The 19,663-nt window shown below is 41.5% G+C and overlaps 1 protein-coding gene across 7 annotated transcripts in view; it reads right to left on the reverse strand.

Annotated features, from left to right (window-relative positions):
* LOC127944213 (basement membrane-specific heparan sulfate proteoglycan core protein) overlaps positions 1-19,663 on the reverse strand; it is a 96,155-nt gene that overhangs the window by 15,863 nt on the left and 60,629 nt on the right. For 4 of the 7 annotated variants that reach the window (XM_052540061.1, XM_052540060.1, XM_052540062.1 and 1 more), the window contains exons 38-57: positions 19,118-19,245; positions 18,922-19,008; positions 18,769-18,821; positions 18,255-18,419; positions 17,974-18,084; positions 17,773-17,873; positions 17,433-17,613; positions 14,516-14,575; positions 11,871-11,993; positions 11,206-11,358; positions 10,954-11,108; positions 10,742-10,819; positions 7,633-7,768; positions 7,407-7,558; positions 7,173-7,293; positions 6,421-6,567; positions 6,198-6,332; positions 5,805-5,986; positions 5,531-5,726; positions 5,249-5,428 (exon numbers count right to left, since the gene is read on the reverse strand). In XM_052540061.1, the coding sequence (XP_052396021.1) occupies positions 5,249-5,428; positions 5,531-5,726; positions 5,805-5,986; positions 6,198-6,332; positions 6,421-6,567; positions 7,173-7,293; positions 7,407-7,558; positions 7,633-7,768; positions 10,742-10,819; positions 10,954-11,108; positions 11,206-11,358; positions 11,871-11,993; positions 14,516-14,575; positions 17,433-17,613; positions 17,773-17,873; positions 17,974-18,084; positions 18,255-18,419; positions 18,769-18,821; positions 18,922-19,008; positions 19,118-19,245 (2,644 nt within the window). The remainder of the gene's footprint in view (positions 1-5,248; positions 5,429-5,530; positions 5,727-5,804; positions 5,987-6,197; positions 6,333-6,420; positions 6,568-7,172; positions 7,294-7,406; positions 7,559-7,632; positions 7,769-10,741; positions 10,820-10,953; positions 11,109-11,205; positions 11,359-11,870; positions 11,994-14,515; positions 14,576-17,432; positions 17,614-17,772; positions 17,874-17,973; positions 18,085-18,254; positions 18,420-18,768; positions 18,822-18,921; positions 19,009-19,117; positions 19,246-19,663) is intronic. The other 3 variants (XM_052540064.1, XM_052540066.1, XM_052540065.1) reach the window with 2 other exon arrangements.

Raw genomic sequence — 19,663 nt, forward strand, 5'->3', positions numbered from 1 at the left:
ATATCTCCCATGGATGTTAACGCTGCTGCTCAGGGAGCGGCTTCGGACCCGTTCACCGAAATGGTGACTGCCCTCCGCCAAGTAATACAGTCAGTTTCACCACCCACCGAAACTAGTGCTTCCACCACCAACAGCACGCCCCTTGCACGTCCCGCGTGCTATGCGGGTGAACCGAGTGGCTGCAGTGGGTTTATTCTGCAGTGCTCACTGTTCGTCAACGCGAATACCAGTAAATTCCCCAATGAGGCCACCAAAGTCGCCTTTGTAATCTCTCTCCTCACCGGACGAGCGCTCCAATGGGCAGAGGCTCTTTGGAACTCCCAGAGTCCGGTTCTATCCTCATTCGATGCCTTCGCCACCCACCTCCAGGAAGTGTTCGGGGTGGCTCTAACTCCACTTTCAACCCATGATGAACTCTTAAATCTCCGCCAGGGAGCCACGGAAATTCACGACTACACTATCCGTTTCCGGACATTAGCCGCCACCAGTGGTTGGAACCAAACTGCCCTGCTAGCTGCATACCGTAAAGGTTTAAAGCCCCAGATCAGAAAGCAAATGGTCATTTACGACGATAACGTCAATCTCGAGACATTCATCAAAAAAACTATAAATGTTGCTCAGCACCTCTCGGCTTGTGCCTCCCCGGCTTCATATACCATCTCTCCATCAGCCAGAACGCCCTCGCCTCAACGAAACCAGGAGGAACCCATGATCACCGACTCCTACCGCCTAGATGCCTCCGAACGGAGACGCCGCATCCAGCAGCGGCTGTGTTTATACTGTGGCGAGGCCACTCACCTGATCCACGCCTGCCCGGTCCGTCCGCCTCGCCCAATGGTGAGTACAGTTTCCATTACCCCATCTGTATCTCACATACCTCATATCAAAGCCCAGATAACAATTAACTCACGCAATCTTTCCGTCCATGTCCTGGTGGATTCCGGAGCCGCAAGCAACTTCATCTCATCTCACTTTGTAACCAAGCACCGTATACCCATCACCCAGAATGAGACCACCTACCGTATCACTACCATCCAAGGATCACCGTTAGGGGGAGGCAAAATAACTAGAAGGACACACGAGCTGGAACTCGTTCTGCCCCACGGACACCGGGAACAACTGGCCCTCCTCGTACTTCCTCGCGCTACCGTTGACGTCGTCCTGGGTAGGCCGTGGCTGGCCCAACATAACCCACAAATCAACTGGAGCACAGGGGAGGTCCAGGCATGGGATCCGGGATGCCAGAGTCACATTCACCGTTCACCAGTCCAGAGTTCACAGTTCGAGCCACCGCACCTTCAATTGCACTCCACCTCCATAGGAAGACCTGCCCTTTACTCCTCCTACTCCGATGTGTTCAGCAAGGAACAAGCCACCCGATTACCACCACATCGGCCCTGGGACTGTTGTATCGACCTGCTGCCAGGTGCCAAGCTACCACATGGGAAAATATATCCACTCTCCCGTCCTGAGCAGGTGGCGATGGAGGAATACATCCAGGAGGCTCTCGATCAGGGGTTCATCAGACCATCCACATCTCCAGCTGCATCCAGTTTCTTCTTCGTCCCCAAAAAGGATGGCGGACTTCGACCATGCATCGACTATCGAGTGCTAAATGACGCCACCGTCAAGTTCGCCTACCCATTACCACTCGTTCCGGCGGCTCTGGAGGAACTGCGTGAAGCCAAGGTGTTCACCAAACTCGACCTCCGCAGTGCCTACAATCTGATCCGTATCCGAGAGGGAGACGAGTGGAAGACTGCTTTCATCACCCCTGCCGGGCACTACGAATATCAGGTTATGCCCTATGGGCTTGCTAACAGTCCATCCATCTTCCAGAGTTTCATGAACGAAATATTCCGCGATTATCTCCACCAATTCGTCATAGTCTACATAGACGATATCCTGATCTACTCCCGGAACATAGAAGAACACCAAACCCATGTCCGCCACGTCTTACAACGACTCCGAGACCACCACCTCTACCTAAAAGCTGAGAAGTGTGAGTTTCACTGCACTACCGTCTCCTTCCTCGGATACGTGATCTCTGTGGAGGGAGTTCAGATGGAGTCAGCCAAAGTAGATGCTGTGACCAACTGGGCGGAGCCCACAACGGTGAAAGAACTCCAGCGTTTCCTTGGCTTTGCCAATTTCTATCGGCGCTTTATCAAGAACTACAGCCTGCACTCTGCTCCTCTAACATCCCTCCTAAAAGGAGGTCAGCGCCGGCTGCGCTGGACACCCCAAGCTCGAGAAGCCTTCAGCCATCTTAAGCACCTCTTCACCTCAGCGCCCATTCTTCGACATCCTGACCCGTCCAAACCGTTCGTCGTAGAGGTGGATGCGGCCAATCACGGCATTGGAGCCGTGCTATCCCAAAGGTCTGGTGAACCTTGCTCACTCCATCCGTGTGCGTACTTCTCTAAGAAACTCTCTCCTGCCGAATGCAATTATGGAATCGGAGACCGAGAGTTGTTGGCCATTAAACTCGCCCTTGAGGAGTGGCGGCACTGGCTAGAGGGAGCTCAGTTCCCATTCACTGTTGTCACCGACCACAAAAATCTCCAATATCTGCAGAATGCCAAAAGACTCAATGCTCGTCAGGCTCGGTGGTCACTCTTCTTTGCTCGCTTTAATTTCCAGATCACGTATCAACCAGGTCACAAGAACACTAAAGCAGATGCCCTGTCCCGTATGTACTCACCAGATCCAGACACCAACAAGCCTGATTCAATTCTACCACCCTCTGTTTTCCTCGCGCCCATCCTCTGGCAGATCGACGAGGAAATCCGAGCCGCCACCCTCGAGGAGCCTGCACCTCCGGAGGTACCCACGGGTCTAATGTACGTGCCCATCAACCAGCGACTCCCCCTACTGGAAAGTACGCACACGTCACCTGGCTCAGGACACCCTGGCAGCAGGCGAACCCTCTCGCTCATCCAGCAGAAGTACTGGTGGCCTAACATGGTTCGTGACGTTACCCGGTACATCCTCGGATGCTCGGTCTGCGCCGTTACCACCACACCTCGTCAACTTCCCGTGGGTAAATTACAACCACTGCCCATTCCTCGCCGACCCTGGACCCATCTAGGGGTGGATTTCGCCACTGACCTTCCCCCCTCAAGGGGGTACACTACCATTCTAGTTGTTGTTGATCGTTTCTCTAAATTCTGCAAACTAATCCCACTAAAGGGTCTTCCCACAGCGTTCGAGACCGCCGAAGCCCTCTTCACCAACGTGTTCCGGAATTATGGCACTCCAGAGGACATTGTCTCGGACAGAGGACCTCAGTTTGTCTCCAGGGTCTGGCGAGCGTTCTTCCAACTCCTCGGAACATCCGTCAGTTTATCTTCTGGATATCATCCTCAGACCAACGGCCAGACCGAGCGGAAGATTCAAGAGATCTCACGGTACCTCCGTACTTACTGCTCCCAACACCAGGATACCTGGAGCCAGTATCTGCCGTGGGCTGAGTATGCCCAAAACTCCCTTCGCCAAACCACTACAGGCTTAACCCCTTTTCAATGTGTTTTAGGCTATCAACCACCGCTGTTTCCCTGGTCAGGAGAAGTCTCTGAAGTGCCCGCGGTAGATCACTGGTTCCAGGAGAGCGAGAGGGTGTGGGACTCAGCTCACGTCCATCTCCAACGGGCAGTTCGGAGGCATACAGAGACCGCTAACCGACGCAGATCGCCTAATCCCGTCTATCTACCTGGAGACAAGGTTTGGCTCTCCACTCGGGATATCCGCCTCCGACTGCCCTGCAAAAAGCTGAGTCCCCGCTACATAGGGCCGTTCACCATCCAATCTCAGATAAATCCCGTCACCTACCGCCTGGACCTACCACCACGCTACCGGATCTCACCCACGTTTCACGTCTCACTGTTAAAACGTCACACTGATCCAGTTTCTCCTTCCTCCACAGAACCAGAACCGCCTCCCCCTCCAGACCAACCCGAGATCCTCGGAGACAACATCTACCAGGTCCAAGAGATCCTCGACTCCCGGCGGCGGGACGGCCACCTGGAATACCTCATAGATTGGGAGGGGTTCGGTCCCGAAGAGAGGTCGTGGGTACCACGCAATGACATCCTGGATCCGGCTCTCCTCGAAGATTTCCACCGACAACACCCAGACCGCCCGGCTCCCAGAGGTCGTGGTCGTCCCCGTCGCCGCTCTAGGATGCCTGGAGTCACCCGTGGGGGGGGGGTAGTGTCACACCCTCAGCTCGTTCCCTCAGCCCCAGTCACCATTGCCAGTCACCATCCACTCAATCTCCCCTGCACCGCTCACGTGAACCGTCACCTGAATACTGATTACCTGCACCTGCACCAGCAATTACCACACCTTTAAATACTCACCTCACTCATTCACTCACCGGCTGGAATCAAGATTGCATGGACACTCTTTGTGGATCTTCTGCCTGCTCCTTGTGGACCGTATTGTGACTCTGTGGAGATTCAGACACAGCGATTAAGGGAAGTGACTCTTTGTTGTCTGGCCTAGCTTCGTGCTTGAACTCACCTATTGATCTGTGCTTGAAGATTCACCGTCTGTGACCACACTTACCAGCCCTGTTGAAGTCCTATGTTAATAAAGCTTCACGAAATTACTTACCCGTCTTCTCCTCTCCTTGTGTGGATGTGACAATTATAGATGTTTATATTTTTTTGATGAAACGCTGATCTTTAGATGAAATGCTAAAATTTCCAGATTTATTTCCTGGCAAACAAGAAAAAAATTCAGAATAAGAAAATATTTTTTGGCAACAGACATGAAAATTTGTAGAAAATAAATTAGAAGATAAATTAATTCAACATAAATGATCTACAATATAATATTATCTTATGAAATATTATGAATACATTATGACATTTTTGAACATGAAAAATGTTTTAAGTATATTGAGAACTAAAACTAAAATACAGAAGAAATGTTTTTTAAATAAAAATAAATATACAAAAAATACTAAATATGAAAATTCTTTTTCACAATGTACACCTGCATAATAATTTTGTAATAAATATCTGCATGTCATGTTTGATTTTAAAGGAAGACAAATGTATTTTCTTAAAAATATGTTCTCAAAAATCATTATATTGTGAACAATTTTGCTTCAAGATCAATTATTTGGTTTGGTGGACATTTTTAAAAATATTATTACGAAAATGATTATTGACATGTAAAATGAACATGCGTCAGATTAACAAGGACTAAAAATGATCCTCTATGAATAAGTTAAGCTCACTGTCTACTTCCAGCATGATGGTGACTTCACTGGTGCCCATGTGGTTAGTGGCGTTGCAGAGATATTGACCAGAGTCCTGACGGCCCACATTAGTTAAGATCAGACTGTTGTCAACAACTTTGTGTCTCCAAGGCAAAGAAGACCGTTCTTTAGACCATGTGATGGTGGGCTTTGGGAATCCTTCAGATAAGATACAAAAGCTTTAAGACATATCGTCTGCTTGCATTTTCACCTATTATGTTTTAACACTCACTTTCAACCGCTGCTTATGGTTGCACCTACCATGGGCATCACAATGAAGTGTTGCAGTTGATCCCTCTACCACAACTATCATAGGCTCACGTACGCTGGCATGGGGAACAGTCGGCACCTGAGGCCCTCCTTCAACAAACACCTCCACTCGAGTTTCAGTTGTGCCTTGGTTGTTCTGTGCAGTGCACACATAAGTGCCACTGTCTTCAGGCCGTGCAACTAAGATCTGAACACAGAATGAAACACACTCTGATTAACATATAGAGGGAAATCAACAAAGGCTTCACTACAAACGGCCCATAACCTGCATGAAAGCACTGGAATCGGCCGGCACGGGGCTGCTCAGTATCATCTTGCGGTTGTTGTCCAGTCTGTGCCATCTGACAGAGGGTCTTGGCTCTCCAGCAGCCTGGCATTCGAGATTAATGGGATCGCCGATCCTGATTCGCACCGGTCCTGCAGGGGTCACTACAGCCCTAGGAGATTCTAAAAATGAAATCAGACAACAATATAAGAATAGGTTCCTAAAATGGGACAACAAAAGTATCTGAACATCAGAAAAATGGAGTGCACTAATTGAAATAGCAATATTGATTATTTCTGAACTGGTTTTCCAAAAACTCCCAATGCTCCCAATACCCCCCCCCTTCCCTCCACCATCTTTGAATTTCCTAGTTTAGATCAATTGTTGTTATACCTCTCACAATGAGTGATGCAATGCTGTCAGTCATTCCAAACAGGTTGCTGGCCACGCAGCGATAGGTGCCCTGGTTTTTGGCTTGAGCATTGGTTATAGTCATGACTGAATTGCCAGGTCCAATATTCACATTATCTACAGAACAAGAGAAAAGAAGCTAAATCATTTCTATTCAGGCATCATACTAATTAGGCTGAAATGAGAGTGAACTGCAGCAGTGTACCTGGCTGGGGCAGGTTGTTGGTGGGTTTCCATTCCAAATGCACCGGCTGGGCTCCGCTGTGAATCCTGCATCTGAAGATCACTGATTCGCCCTGCTTCACTGATGCGCTGTGAGGCTCAATGAAGATAATGGGGTTCTGGAGACCTACTACAAAATCAGAACACAAAATACGGTGGGCATGTGTAGAGCATTAGACCTAGAGAAATTAAAATTAAAGACTTGGGGTAAAATAGCACTGAAAGGGGCAAAAATATGCCAGACATTAAAATATGGGGAGGGGGTGATTTTTGATCTAATATGGGTTTAGTGCTTGTCTATATAAAATATTGAACTCTTCTTGTATTAATTCTCTGTTTGCTGTCTTTTTTAGCCATATTCTGTTTTTCCTCATGATCATATAAGGAAATTGTACCATTTCCAGAAGCTAGTCTGTGATCTTATTGTACTCTGAATCCATAATGTGTTTTTTTCCACCACATACATGAAAATACTCTACCAAATTACCTACTGTTTTTTTTGACAAACAGTAAGAGAAAAAAGTACCTAACAACTAATTCCAAGATGCAAATATCATAAAATAAATTCTTGAGACAGAGATTAAGGGGATTTGAAAATTAGTCTGTTTACTTAAATGTGAAGATTGACATTAGACAACATTATGAAACAGCCTCTGCCTACATAAATGGCATGTTTGGTTAATGATCTGCATAACATGAATAGTTCCCTGTTTCTCATCAATCTAAGGGACTTACGGGGCGTCACAGACACCGATACAGAAGCCTGATGGGGGAATGGGCCACCCTCCACCTGACAGATATATTCTCCAGTGTCATCTGCAGAGGCCTGCAGGATCCGCAACTGAGTTCCCAAAACCTTGAGTTAAATCAAGCACACATATGATTTATATATTTGACACTTGGCTCAGAAATCTGTCATACAAACTTTACATGAATCAAATATGCTTTATTATAGACTGAGATTAAAACCTGATGATTGGATGACAGCAGGCCGCCTGCCCTGCTCCATCTGACCGATGCTGCAGAAGTTCCTGGGACAATGCAATTGAGATCTAGAGTCTCTCCCTCCATTACTGAAGCAATAGAGGGCTGGATGGTGACTCCAGAGGGGATGATTTGTCCTGATCGCAGAGACAGAACAATATTACAATTATATCCTAAAGATACTAGTCTAAAATTTCAGGACTTGCCTCACCTCTGCTGACAAAGACATCAATATGTGCTTCTGAAGAACCAACAGTGTTGGTTCCAACACAGAGATATGTTCCTGCATCAGATGACCTGATATTGGGTATGAAGAGAGTGCTGAGGTCAGTGCGCTCCACGCGGGCCTGAGGAGGATATGGATACATGGGTTTTTGAGGTACATTTTTAGTTATTTTATATGGAATCTAAGATATTATTGCTGTAATAATTTTCTGTAAATTTTCTTTCAAATAATGTGAATTGTAAAAAAGTGATTAATAAATACATTTCCTCGATTTTTTGTGAACATCAGGTGAGTTTGGTCAGTAGGAGCAGAATAAACATAACAGCATTAAAAGCCGAAGACAATTTAATACTCATTACTTACCTTGCCTTGACAAGACTTACATTAAATAAAACAGTTTAAATGCATGAATATAAAGTAATACCTGCAAATAAACTTATTAAGCAATTAATGTTAAGCATTTTAGTAATTTAAGAAGTGATTTTTTGTTATGAGGCTGTCACTGTGTCCTAACCAAGACTAGTGACAAAATTAAAGGGGTGGGGGTGGTGTTGGCGCAGTGGATAAGACACATGCCTTTGGTCTGAGAGACCCGGGTTCGAATCCACTGTGAGACACCAATGTGTCCCTGAGCAAGGCATTTAACCCCTAGTTGCCCCAGAAGCGTTCGACCTCTGACATATATAGCAATTGTAAGTCGCCTTGGATAAAAGCGTCAGCTGAATGAATAAATGTAATAAATAAATGTAATTGTAATGAAAGCAAAAATGTGGAGTGATGCAACAAAATAGGTCATGAACACAGCAACTCAGAACAATTCTCTGACTTTCTAGCTCCCGTGATGCACTGTAGCTGAAGAGCGCAAAACAAATATGTCATATTTTCATGACTTTAGTAGTAATTAAGCATAAACGTTAAACGCATAAACGAACACAGCAACTCAGAACAATTCTCTGACTTTTTAGCTCCCGCGATGCACTGTAGCTGAAGAGCGCAAAACAAATATGTCATATTTTCATGACTTTAGAAGTAATTAAGCATAAACGTTTTCCCCATTTTATGGAAATGGTCATATGCACAATTAATCAAACTGTTATCATATTATTTTAAACTATTGTTGTAATTATCAACACACTGGTTTGTAATGCAAATGGTTTTACCATTTTTCTGCACTTTTATTGTCCTAGTCAATTCAGCCTGCACAAAGAATCAAACTTCCATCAGTTGGACTCTTTGTAATGCGTTATTTCAAAGGGCTCTTTGAAGTGTGAGTTAGAGAACTTTGGTTTGGAACAATCCTTCAGTATGGATCTACCTTCAAAGCGTCCTTCAGAGGTGGACTGAACCAGTTTGGAATGCAGTGCAACTCTCTCCTCCTTTATGTTTGATGATTAACATATATATATGAGGAGCACAACTTTTATTCAAAAGTTTCCACTGTGGACGTACTACCCGGTGCGACAAGGCAAACACAATCAACATAATGCAATGGCTTATGACATACAGGTACACTGCTGGACAAGTTAAGACACTTTAATTTATGCCTCCTAACAGGTTGTTATTAATCACTGGTGATGCAATTATGGTGCTACAGGTCTATATTAGCAGATGATTAACCTGCAATTACCTGTAGTCGATTAATGGCATTGGTGGTGACGGTGATTATCTCACACAACGAGACACGAAGTGACAGTGGACAGTTAAAGCAGCTAGTGGCTACACAATATACATCAAAATCCTACATCTAGAGACATCCAGGCCTGTAAATCAACCTTCAAATGCAAACATATTTAGACTTTCTTAGATTTACAAGGATTTATAGATGATAAATGATCCGTGAATGCAATTAGCACAGTTATGATGTCAAATTCTCGACAATAGTTATAAACTTAAACAAAGAAACTCTAAAACTGTAATTAACATCTGTAGTGTACTCTCTGCAAAGGAAAACATGACTGTATTCTGAAGGGAGGGGGAGATATTTTTTATCTGCTTAGCTCTGATCTAGTGAAGCCTGGCGGCAGTAGAGCCGGGATGGGGCAGGTTTGGTTGAATGAGTGTCTGAAACCATTCACAAATTTTCAAAGTGGCCCGTTTGCTAGAGCACACAGAATTTCTGCATGGGCGCACGGTGGACAAGAGCACACCCTGGGAAAGGCTGACACAATGCAACGATGCTCTCAGGCAGAACAAACCAGTCCACAAAGACACAAGTTATGCAAATACACCAAACCCCTCCAGCGGCATGGGATGGGTCGTCCATGTCTCATATCTCAAATAACCCAAATCTAACAGTGCAAAAACATGTACATTGGGGTCCACATGGAAAACTGCTTCTGTTTGGCTTTATATTTAACTATTTTTCTAATTTAAATACATATATATATGAGTATAACAATTTGAGTGCAAAGTTCAATTGTAAAATGTAAATGAATTTCAGTATTTGGTTTGTGCATCCTTTGCTTTAAAGGAATAGTTCACCACCCAAAAATGATCATTTGCTGAAAATTGATTCACCCTGAGTTTGATTCTTCATTAAAACAAAACTGGAGAAATGTAAGCATTACATCACTTGCTCACTAATGATTCCTAAGCAGTGAATGGGTGCCGTAAGGATCAGAGTCCAAACTGCTTAAAAAATATCACAATAATGTAACAGTTCAATCAACTGTTTGGACTCTCATTCTGACGGCACCATTCACTGCAGAGGATCCATTCATGAAGACGTGATGTAATGTTACATTTCTCCAAATCTGTTCTGATGAAGAAATTAACTCCCGTTTGGCCCAAGGGTGAGTACATTTTCAAATAGATTTTATTTGGAAGAACAATGTAGACACTTTACACTTCTCAAAACTTTAACTAACTCTTTGAAGAATAATAAACCGGCACACCTGTTTCCCAGTGCAAACTGAGCAAACTAAATAATGTTTGTACTCACATAAGTCATCTGCAATGCTTATTTGGCTAATAATCTAATGGATGTCATGTGAATGATTAAATGAATCATGCATTTAGTTCACATAGATTTTGGTGAGGGTAAGTGAAGCGAGACAGGTGGGATGGGACGCGCGAGACAGACAAATGGACAGACCTGTAGCTCCTCAATACGTCTCTGTAACACATCGAGACTGTTGCTTTTAAATTGATGGAAACCGTGAGAAGGAATTGCCTGAATAAACACCAAAACACGGGATGAAACACAAAGAAAAACTCAAAGGAGGCAAAACAAGGCAAAATTTGACCAATGGCACAACCCTGATTTAGTAACAGGATGAATGACAAAAGGAGAGATTGGTTTCTCACCTGTGGCGGCAGTGAACCACCTCTCTTCTTCCATGTCAGGGCAGGGGTTGGACTGCCAACGGCCCTGCAATACACCCGTAAAGTTTCACCCTCGTGAATTTCCACCCGTGGAGGGCTCACTTGTACGTGGGGTAGACCGTGAGATTGACCTGTACCTGACACATCAGTTAAAAAGTAAAGGAGAACTCGCTTATCAGTTTTGGGAGCTTCTTACACTGTAAATCTTCAAGCATTCTGATGTCGGTCATGTACTTTGAACATGAAGAACTCCTCGGGCTGTGTGCTCGCCATGTGTGTTCAGAGCCTTGCAAATGTACTCGCCCTCATCCACATGATCCACCGATGGGATGGTCAGCAGCCCATTACGAATGACAGCGTTTGACCCAATTCGTTTTCCAGGACCACCTGACGAACAAATGTTATAAGCAATAGTCGATGTTATGGAATACCTAACCACACGACCAGATTGAAAACTCAATATATCTTCATAAACAATCAATGCTTTCAATGATTTCATAGTAGGACGTTCCTCGATCAACATCCTTGTTGGTCCAGCAACAGCATTCTTCAGCAACAAGTATCAGTAGGCTTACATCATCAGGTTTCAAGTATATATTGTTTTGCTTTAAAGAAGTACACTTAATCCATAGTGTTGACCAATATAATTACTTTTTCATTTAACTCTAACTAGGTGTCTGAAAACATTGCATTCAATACACACTGAAATATTAAAGTATATTTTTTCCATAATAAGTATGCTGATGTGTACTACTTTTTCACTAAGATTTTCTTTTGCAGTAATGCCGTTCTAGGGCCAATATAAAATCACACATCCTATAACCGTGTCCTATTTGGCATAATCATGGTGACCACAAATTAATATATGAACTTATATTCTCAAATGTAGATTGGCTCACCTATCCATTCCACAGCAGGGGTGGGGTTGCCGGTCACTGTGCAGTGGAACTCTGCCCGCTGGCCCTGTTGGACTGTCAGCACAGGTGGATTCACTGCGGCCACCGGCTGGGCGCCTTCAGTAGCTACAGTGAGGTAGAAAAAAGTTCATCACAGACAGGAGTAGGACACTTCAAACTGGAGTACCAGTCATTATAGACAATGCCTATTCAGAACAGACCTTACCCTCTCTTGATGACGCAAGAGGTCAAGAACCTTCTCAGTGAAGTGGATTTTTCTCATTCATGGTTTAAATGCTATGAAATGTCATGCTAATTAATTGATTATGTTTTTTTTCCCTCACATTTATCTTGCTACGTTGTCTGCTACAAGCACTAAAAACAGTTAAAACAGTTCTACATTTGGCAAAAGCCTGTTCGTGAGAGTGTTTATGAAGTGATAGTGGTGTGACAGCGTATGCAGCGTGTGTCTGGTTGCCAGAGCTGATGGTCAAATCACGTCTCTTGGCAGCCAGCTTGAGGAGATGAGAAGTTGCAGATGGGGCTTGGCAGGGCAAGGCCCTCACTGCTGTCTGTGCCAACTCGGCTGGATGCCGAGCCCTAGATCTATAGTGATTACATAGCAAAAGAAAGCGGACTACTGGTCTGGGTACTGTAAACCCTGTGTTAAGCTCCGGTCTGCTTCTCAGTGACTAAACAGTGCTCATTTAGCTGCCTTGGTGTTTCAAAAATAGAGTTCTTATTTTGGTTCATAACTCAGAAAAGTACTTTATTCCATGCATTTTGAGATCTATCTATACGCCCAACCATATAGCAGTTTACCTACCCTTTATTCATCCACTCATCAACCCACCCATTATTGTCTACACCATCTACCAACTCAACTATCCATGTCTACCCACACATATATTTTTTAAACTTATCCATCGACCGAACCATCTGTTTACCCAATTTTATCTTCTCACGTCTGTCTACCTACCCTTCTGTCTATACATCTTCACATCTATCCACTCAACCATCTAGCTTTCTAGCCACCTATCTTTTTTCAACTCTTCCATCTATCTGTCTACACATCTAGCAATCCAACCACAAAACTGCCTACTCACCCATTTTTCAACTCATCTATCTATACCCAGTCCTACACGTCTACTGATGACAACCAATCTCTGTATAAACCATCTATCTTCCTAATCAGCTATCCATTTGTCTACCCACTCCATCTTAATAATCTATCAAACCATCTATTTATTTACCCTATCTTTTCCATTATGTCTATCTACCCACCCTTCTGTCTATACATCTTCACATATATCCACCTAACCATCTAGCTGTCTATATACTATGCTTTCACGTCATCCATCTACCTACCCACTTTCATCTATATACTGTAATAAATAACCCATCTAAGTCTCCTTATCTGTCAGTCCACCCAACCATCTGTCTACCCATGCATCTCCGTCTAAACATCTGTCTGCCCAACCATCTATTTTTCGACTTTCTACTCAATTTACTCTCTACTCCTTCTACTCAGTTTACTAATTTATCCCTTCTAATCTACCCACCCAACCATCTACTCATCTACACACCCATCTATAAATCCACCTATTTTTCAATTAATCTGCCCAAACCTACTGTATCAATCTACTCAATCCATCTACCTTCCCACCCATCTATCTATACATATATGCACCACCTTAACTATCCACACATTTAGTTACCTATACATCAACTTATCTTTCTACCCTTACAAATTTTGTCTATACATAAATCCATGTGTTTATCTACCCACCCCATTCATCTTCTCAATCCATATATCCACCCACTTGTACCTTATCTATTTACTCACTTCCCTATCTACCATTTCTCAACCAATATATCTCACTCTCCATCTACTCTACCCCTATCTATCTAACCAACTATTTATCTACCTATCCATCAATCACCATAAACCATGTAAATTCATACTAAAGTGAAACCATCTTTTAAATAGTTCCTAAAAAAGTTGACTGGACATGTACGCTAGAGTGATGACATTTATAAATGAGACTTGGTATGATCTTTGAAAAACGATGTATGTTATTTGATACTCAACAGTCTTGCATATTACAAGCATGATACTGGTCTGATGAAATGTGCAGGGGACCCCTCTCTGTTAGGTAACAAGTGTGATGTTTGGTGGTTTGGTCACGTATATCAACAAAAATCAGGTTAAAAAATTAACCGTACTAATCTGACAGTGAACTAGTCTTGAGTACCAAGAAATCTCTGTGTTACAGACCAATTAGAAATAAAATAAGTGTCATTGCAAGACATACTTCAGCAACAGAGAGAAGTCCCCATGTGTGCAAGCATGCAGCTTCACTGTTTCAATGGACCCATATGAGCCATGAAAGCTTAGCCAGATCAAGTAATGCTCCTGTGTGCAACCCAACACATGTACAGTATGTGTAAACAGGATTAACACAAATAAATATCTTTAAAACTGTGGTAGTTAAAAAAAAAATGTGTGTGTTAAATTAGCACTGTGGTTGTAGTTTGGTTGTACCTTGGCACTACTTGAGATGGTAAAGCTTGCGGGGTGTGAAGGTTGTATGCGTGAAAGAAACCGGTCCTTTCAGGCATGGAGGGAAAGAACCATGTGGACTTACGCTTTCTATGTCCTTCAAACATCTCATAGGCTGTGTAAAACATCTGTGACTGAGAAGCCTCTGTGAATGATGGACAGGCAGATTCTGTCAAGTGAGTCTCCAGAGGGTTCAGTGAGAGTGGCGCATTGGTGCCTCCAAGCACTTCAATGTGATTTAAAGCATATGCCACTCAACTCAGAGACTTCAAAACTTTTGAGCTCCAGAACTTGTGTGCAACTTGCATTTATAATCTATTCCATGAAAGTAAATCATGTTTTAACCGATGGCTTTACAAATATCTCTCAAATGTTTGAGGTTGATATCGTTCATATAATAAATACATCAGTTCGTGTCAGATTTTAAAATCACATTTCAAAAAAAAAAAAAAAAAAAAAAAAAAAAAAAAAAAAAAATCAAATATGATCCAGAAATGATTTCTTTTCTACTTTTTTACCTTTTATATATTTGTACAAGGAAGCTTCTCATTGGATTTTTAATAAGGTAAATTAAGTTCTTCCCAACTACATCATTATGCTCCAGTATCATATATTTACAGTGCCTGATATGTGAGACTACAGTCAATAATGTAAAAGTTCATGAATAGATGTTGTAAAATGTCAAGCATTAGTTTGCCCCACTGAGACTCAAAGAGGGCACTGAGTTTTCTAGTGAAAAAAAAAATCAATGCATATTTAGAAGACATTTAAAAATGAGTGTTAGGTAAGCATACTGTCAGCGTAATTAAAAAAGAGTGGAGGAAACAGCACTCGGATGAAATCAAAGCATGCAAGTTAGTATCAGAACACAGCATATGTAAAAGCTTTACCTTGGTATAAACATTCGTAATTTATTTTCCTTGAATACAGCTTGTGATTGATAAATGTCTTTCTTAGGATTTCAGTTTCACTTTCAATCCACGGAGCAACAGTGTTTTACCTGATTTTCTTTTAATAAGTTCACCATTTAAAGAGTAATGTGTACATACATTTCACAGTTTAGACAAATCAAATACAATGAAAGCATAATGCAGAAACAAAACTTTTTTTTTCTCAAGATGCAGCACCATTTCAAAATGTACAAAATTAAATATTGTTTTAATTACTGAAACAACTGAATATGCCTACATGCTTGATTAAAAAGAAAATCAAAAAAGGAAAAAGATAAAGAACCATTCAAGTGCAAAACATACATAGTGAATAACAAAAACACAAATGCATGAGAAATGTTTGAAATCTGTTATAACATACACATAAAACCTTAAAGTCAACTTAAACATACTTTTCATTACATTTCTCGCTGTGTTTGTAAATGTTAACCAAAATTGTTGTTTTTACAGTAGTTTGTCAAACCAGTCAAAATAAATATGAAATTAAGTTCTAAGCAATAACTACAGCACAAATTGTTGGCAACATTTAGAAAGTATAATCAATGAAATGGCTCTAAATACTATTAAATATAACTGAGCTTACAAAACCTGTTAAGAAATGTTTGCATTTGAAATGCTGGAACAATATATATATAGATATCATTTAAAAAAACAAAAATCTCAAACCGCCCAAACCACTGGCAGTTTATAATCTATTTAGATGACCAAAAAGAGAGAAGAAAAAGAAACATTTTGAAATGGAAAATATGACCCTCATTACAATAACTCATTACAATGTCAACATTACAACAACTGCACTATTAACAGCACCATTTTCAAATACAAAACTGAAGAACATTTCCATGACAAAACAGAGGTGGAATCACATCTTGGAGTCAGGAACGGGATTGTGCCTGCAGTACCTCTGGCTGATGGGTCCCAGTATTTATGACTCCTCCCTACCTTATAAACCACATGTCCCCCAAAAGACCACCACAGGAGGGAAATGACAGTAAACATGCCCAGAAATTAAAGACAGAAATCCCCAACTAGTATGAAGACTGAAACAGAACCACCACCATCACAACACCCAATAACACCCACAGCTGATTTCAATGACTGCTACTAAGAACACTATGCATGAATGTAATGCATGTTAGTCTGGAGGTTAGTAAAATGACTAGACCTTATCCATTAAACACAATTAGAACAAGTGTCTTTACAAATAATACAGAAATCCATTTTTATGTATTTATTTTTTTATGCAATATGACAAGTCTAGCACATCATTTTTTGCTCATGTTTCATGAAAAATGTCAGTATACAAATTATAATTTCTGTGTTAATCATTCCTCAAATCTTTTTGATGCATCACTGAACTGAATACAATGACTTACATCATTTATTTTATTAACAGTTTGCACAAAATTGGTTGTGCTCACATTTCCTTATGCAATTGCATAATATTCTGAACCAAAAATTTCCATTGAGAAAATGTTTATATCAAATGTTTAATACAGCTAAATTGCTCAGTCTTTATGGGAGTCTGTTTGGTTTACCTGCGTTGATATTGTCACATAACAAAATGAGCATCATGGGAATTTATAACAAGTCATTAAATAAAAATGCTTCAAAATCAACTTTTTGCTTAAGATTTTAGCTCGCAACACCATTTATGAGTATGAGAAAAAAAATTATCATGAATTTGTAATAAGAATAAATCGTTTCAGGTGCTGGATTAGACTTGATTGAAAAAGCATTTTCTGAGATTTAGTTCTGCTATTCATTCACAAGCTGTATCAATTTGTCTGGCGTAAAGATTTTACACTGGCAACATAAGAAGCCATTCAAGTTTGTGTAAGTGAAAACAATTAAATAAAAATGTCTTGATTAATGCAATAATTTAAACACAGAGTTAGCCATGCTGCTGTCCATAAGACAAAGCAGAATTTTGCACAAACAACACAATGCACAAAAATGGGGCAAAAAAGGAAAGCAAGAGGCATGCAACTTGAAAAAGACTGAAAAACTAAAAGGCAGGGAGGTTTAGAAGACACGGTGCCAATCACAAACCTGGGACATTGAGTTTGGCTGTGCCCTCATCCATTCCAATCATATTGGAGCCCGTGCAAATATAGATGCCTGCATCCTCAGGCTGCACATTCTGAATGGTCAGGATTCCATTGAAATCCATGGCCCGGTTAGACAGCTTGTCGATGCCCTGGCGGGTCCAAACAATTGTGTACGCTGGCAGCTACGAGAGAAGCACATGTCCTCAAATATTTTCATTTACAGTCATTCATACACACAGCAAAATACTGCTTTATCTCTCTTTCTCTATCCCATCTGTTTTGTCAGTCAGGGAGGCTAAGATTATGTCTTTGATAGATGTGTGCATGGATGACATTCATACTTTGCTTTTGGCTGTGCAGACGAAGCTCACTGTAAATCCCACATTCACACGCTGTGATTTGGGCTCCGCAATAAAGACTTCAATCGGTTTGGATGGTAAGGCTGTTGTGGGACATGCATTAAATCAGTGCAAACTAAAATACTAGAATAGCATGCATATTGTGTTTTTATGGTGATGAAAAATATATTTTAAAAAACATACTTGTAACAACAATCTCTGCTTTGCTTCGATTGGAGCTGCGCTGGTCTTGGCAGGTGCAGATGTAAATGCCAGCATCACTGTGCAGCACACTGGGGAAATGCAACTCCGCTCCTGCGACATGGAACGAAAAGGTTAATCATGCTTATCCACAAAGAATATATGCAATATGAAACTCAATATGATTCTATTTTTAATGCTTGGTTTCTCTAGGGGATTCATTTGTGACATTGAGAGATCCTGTACTAGTCACCTGAACATGTTTACAGGAATGTGGGGAGTACCTTGTCTGCGTCTCTCTGCTGTGCTGGAGATTGGGCGTCCATCCTCACGAGACCAGTGGAAATAGTGTGGTGGATATCCAGACACCTGGCACCTGAGAGTGACTGGGATTCCCTGCGCCACCTGAACCCTTTCTGGAATCACCTTCACCTCCAGAGTCGCAGCAGCTGATGACATATAAACACATTGCCTTAGAATCTGTCCAGTGGAAGATTGCAGAGGCTCATAAATGTGCCCTATGATATCAATTAAATTTTTTTTTTTTTTCTGTGATGATGTAAAACCAATTTGAAACAAGAAGTTAGGGCAGAAAAGGCTCATCCCCTTCTTTTAAACTGCCAATTAGTCCATTTTCTACTGGTTTCCAAAGTGGTTTTGCGATTGTGTTCATACTCCTAATTTAGTCAACTTTCATAATTTCACTAGTATAATAGATGCTAGACTTGGACTGAAAAACACAAACCTCCAGTTTTGATTTCATGGGGTCATTACAAGTAATAGTAAATGAACAGATACCACTACGGCAGGGGATTCTCTCTTGTGGATTTCCAACATAACCATACGCACAGCTATGAAGAAAGAAGAGTGTCACATTAAAAACTGTGATGACAGTAATAGCATCTAAACAATTCAAATTCTATTGTAACAGTATAGGAAGCGTGATCTTACCGTTCACAATACTGGCCAGTGTAGCCGGGCTGACAGGCAGTGCACCGGTAGCCTCCGTTACCCAGACTTTCACAGGTACGAGAGAACCTACACATACAATGACTGTTAAAATCCTTCCTGCAAGTGAGGCAGATATTGTGAAAACAGGAGCTGGCAGGGTCAGGTAAGGTTTGCAGGTGTATATGTTAAGACTAACTGGTTGTCAGGGTCAGTGCCGGGGCAGGCACATGCTTGGCAGTCTTCAGGGGTTCCAGCAGTTGGATCTCCAAAGAAGCCGTCGACACACTGTTCACAGAGCTCACCCATGGTGTTGTGTTGGCAGTTCTACGGATCAAAAAGATGTGGTATAGACTACTTTTATGAGGGTGAGTAAAGGCAATATATACAGTATGTCGATTGATTTCAGTTAGTTTATAATATTTATCCAATCTATAATATACATTTATTGATCATTCTAGATGTAACTGTATTATTTTGTTTAAATAATATGTAAATATAGTTTATTTTTTTAAATTTCATTTAATATTTAAGAATTCATTAATAAAATAAAAGTATTATTTATTTAGGATGTAAATTAAATAACTGTTTAAATATTTAATTTATGAGGGTGAGTAAAAGCAATATTTATTTAACATTTATAGAATGTATATAATTTTAAGATATTACTTTTGAATAAAATTCAGTTTGTTTAAATATATCTAAGCACATAATAATTAATCATTTTATATTAATTTATTGCATT

The sequence above is a fragment of the Carassius gibelio genome, chromosome A23 (assembly GCF_023724105.1).
Source record: "Carassius gibelio isolate Cgi1373 ecotype wild population from Czech Republic chromosome A23, carGib1.2-hapl.c, whole genome shotgun sequence".
Classification (NCBI taxonomy): Eukaryota; Metazoa; Chordata; class Actinopteri; order Cypriniformes; family Cyprinidae; genus Carassius; species Carassius gibelio.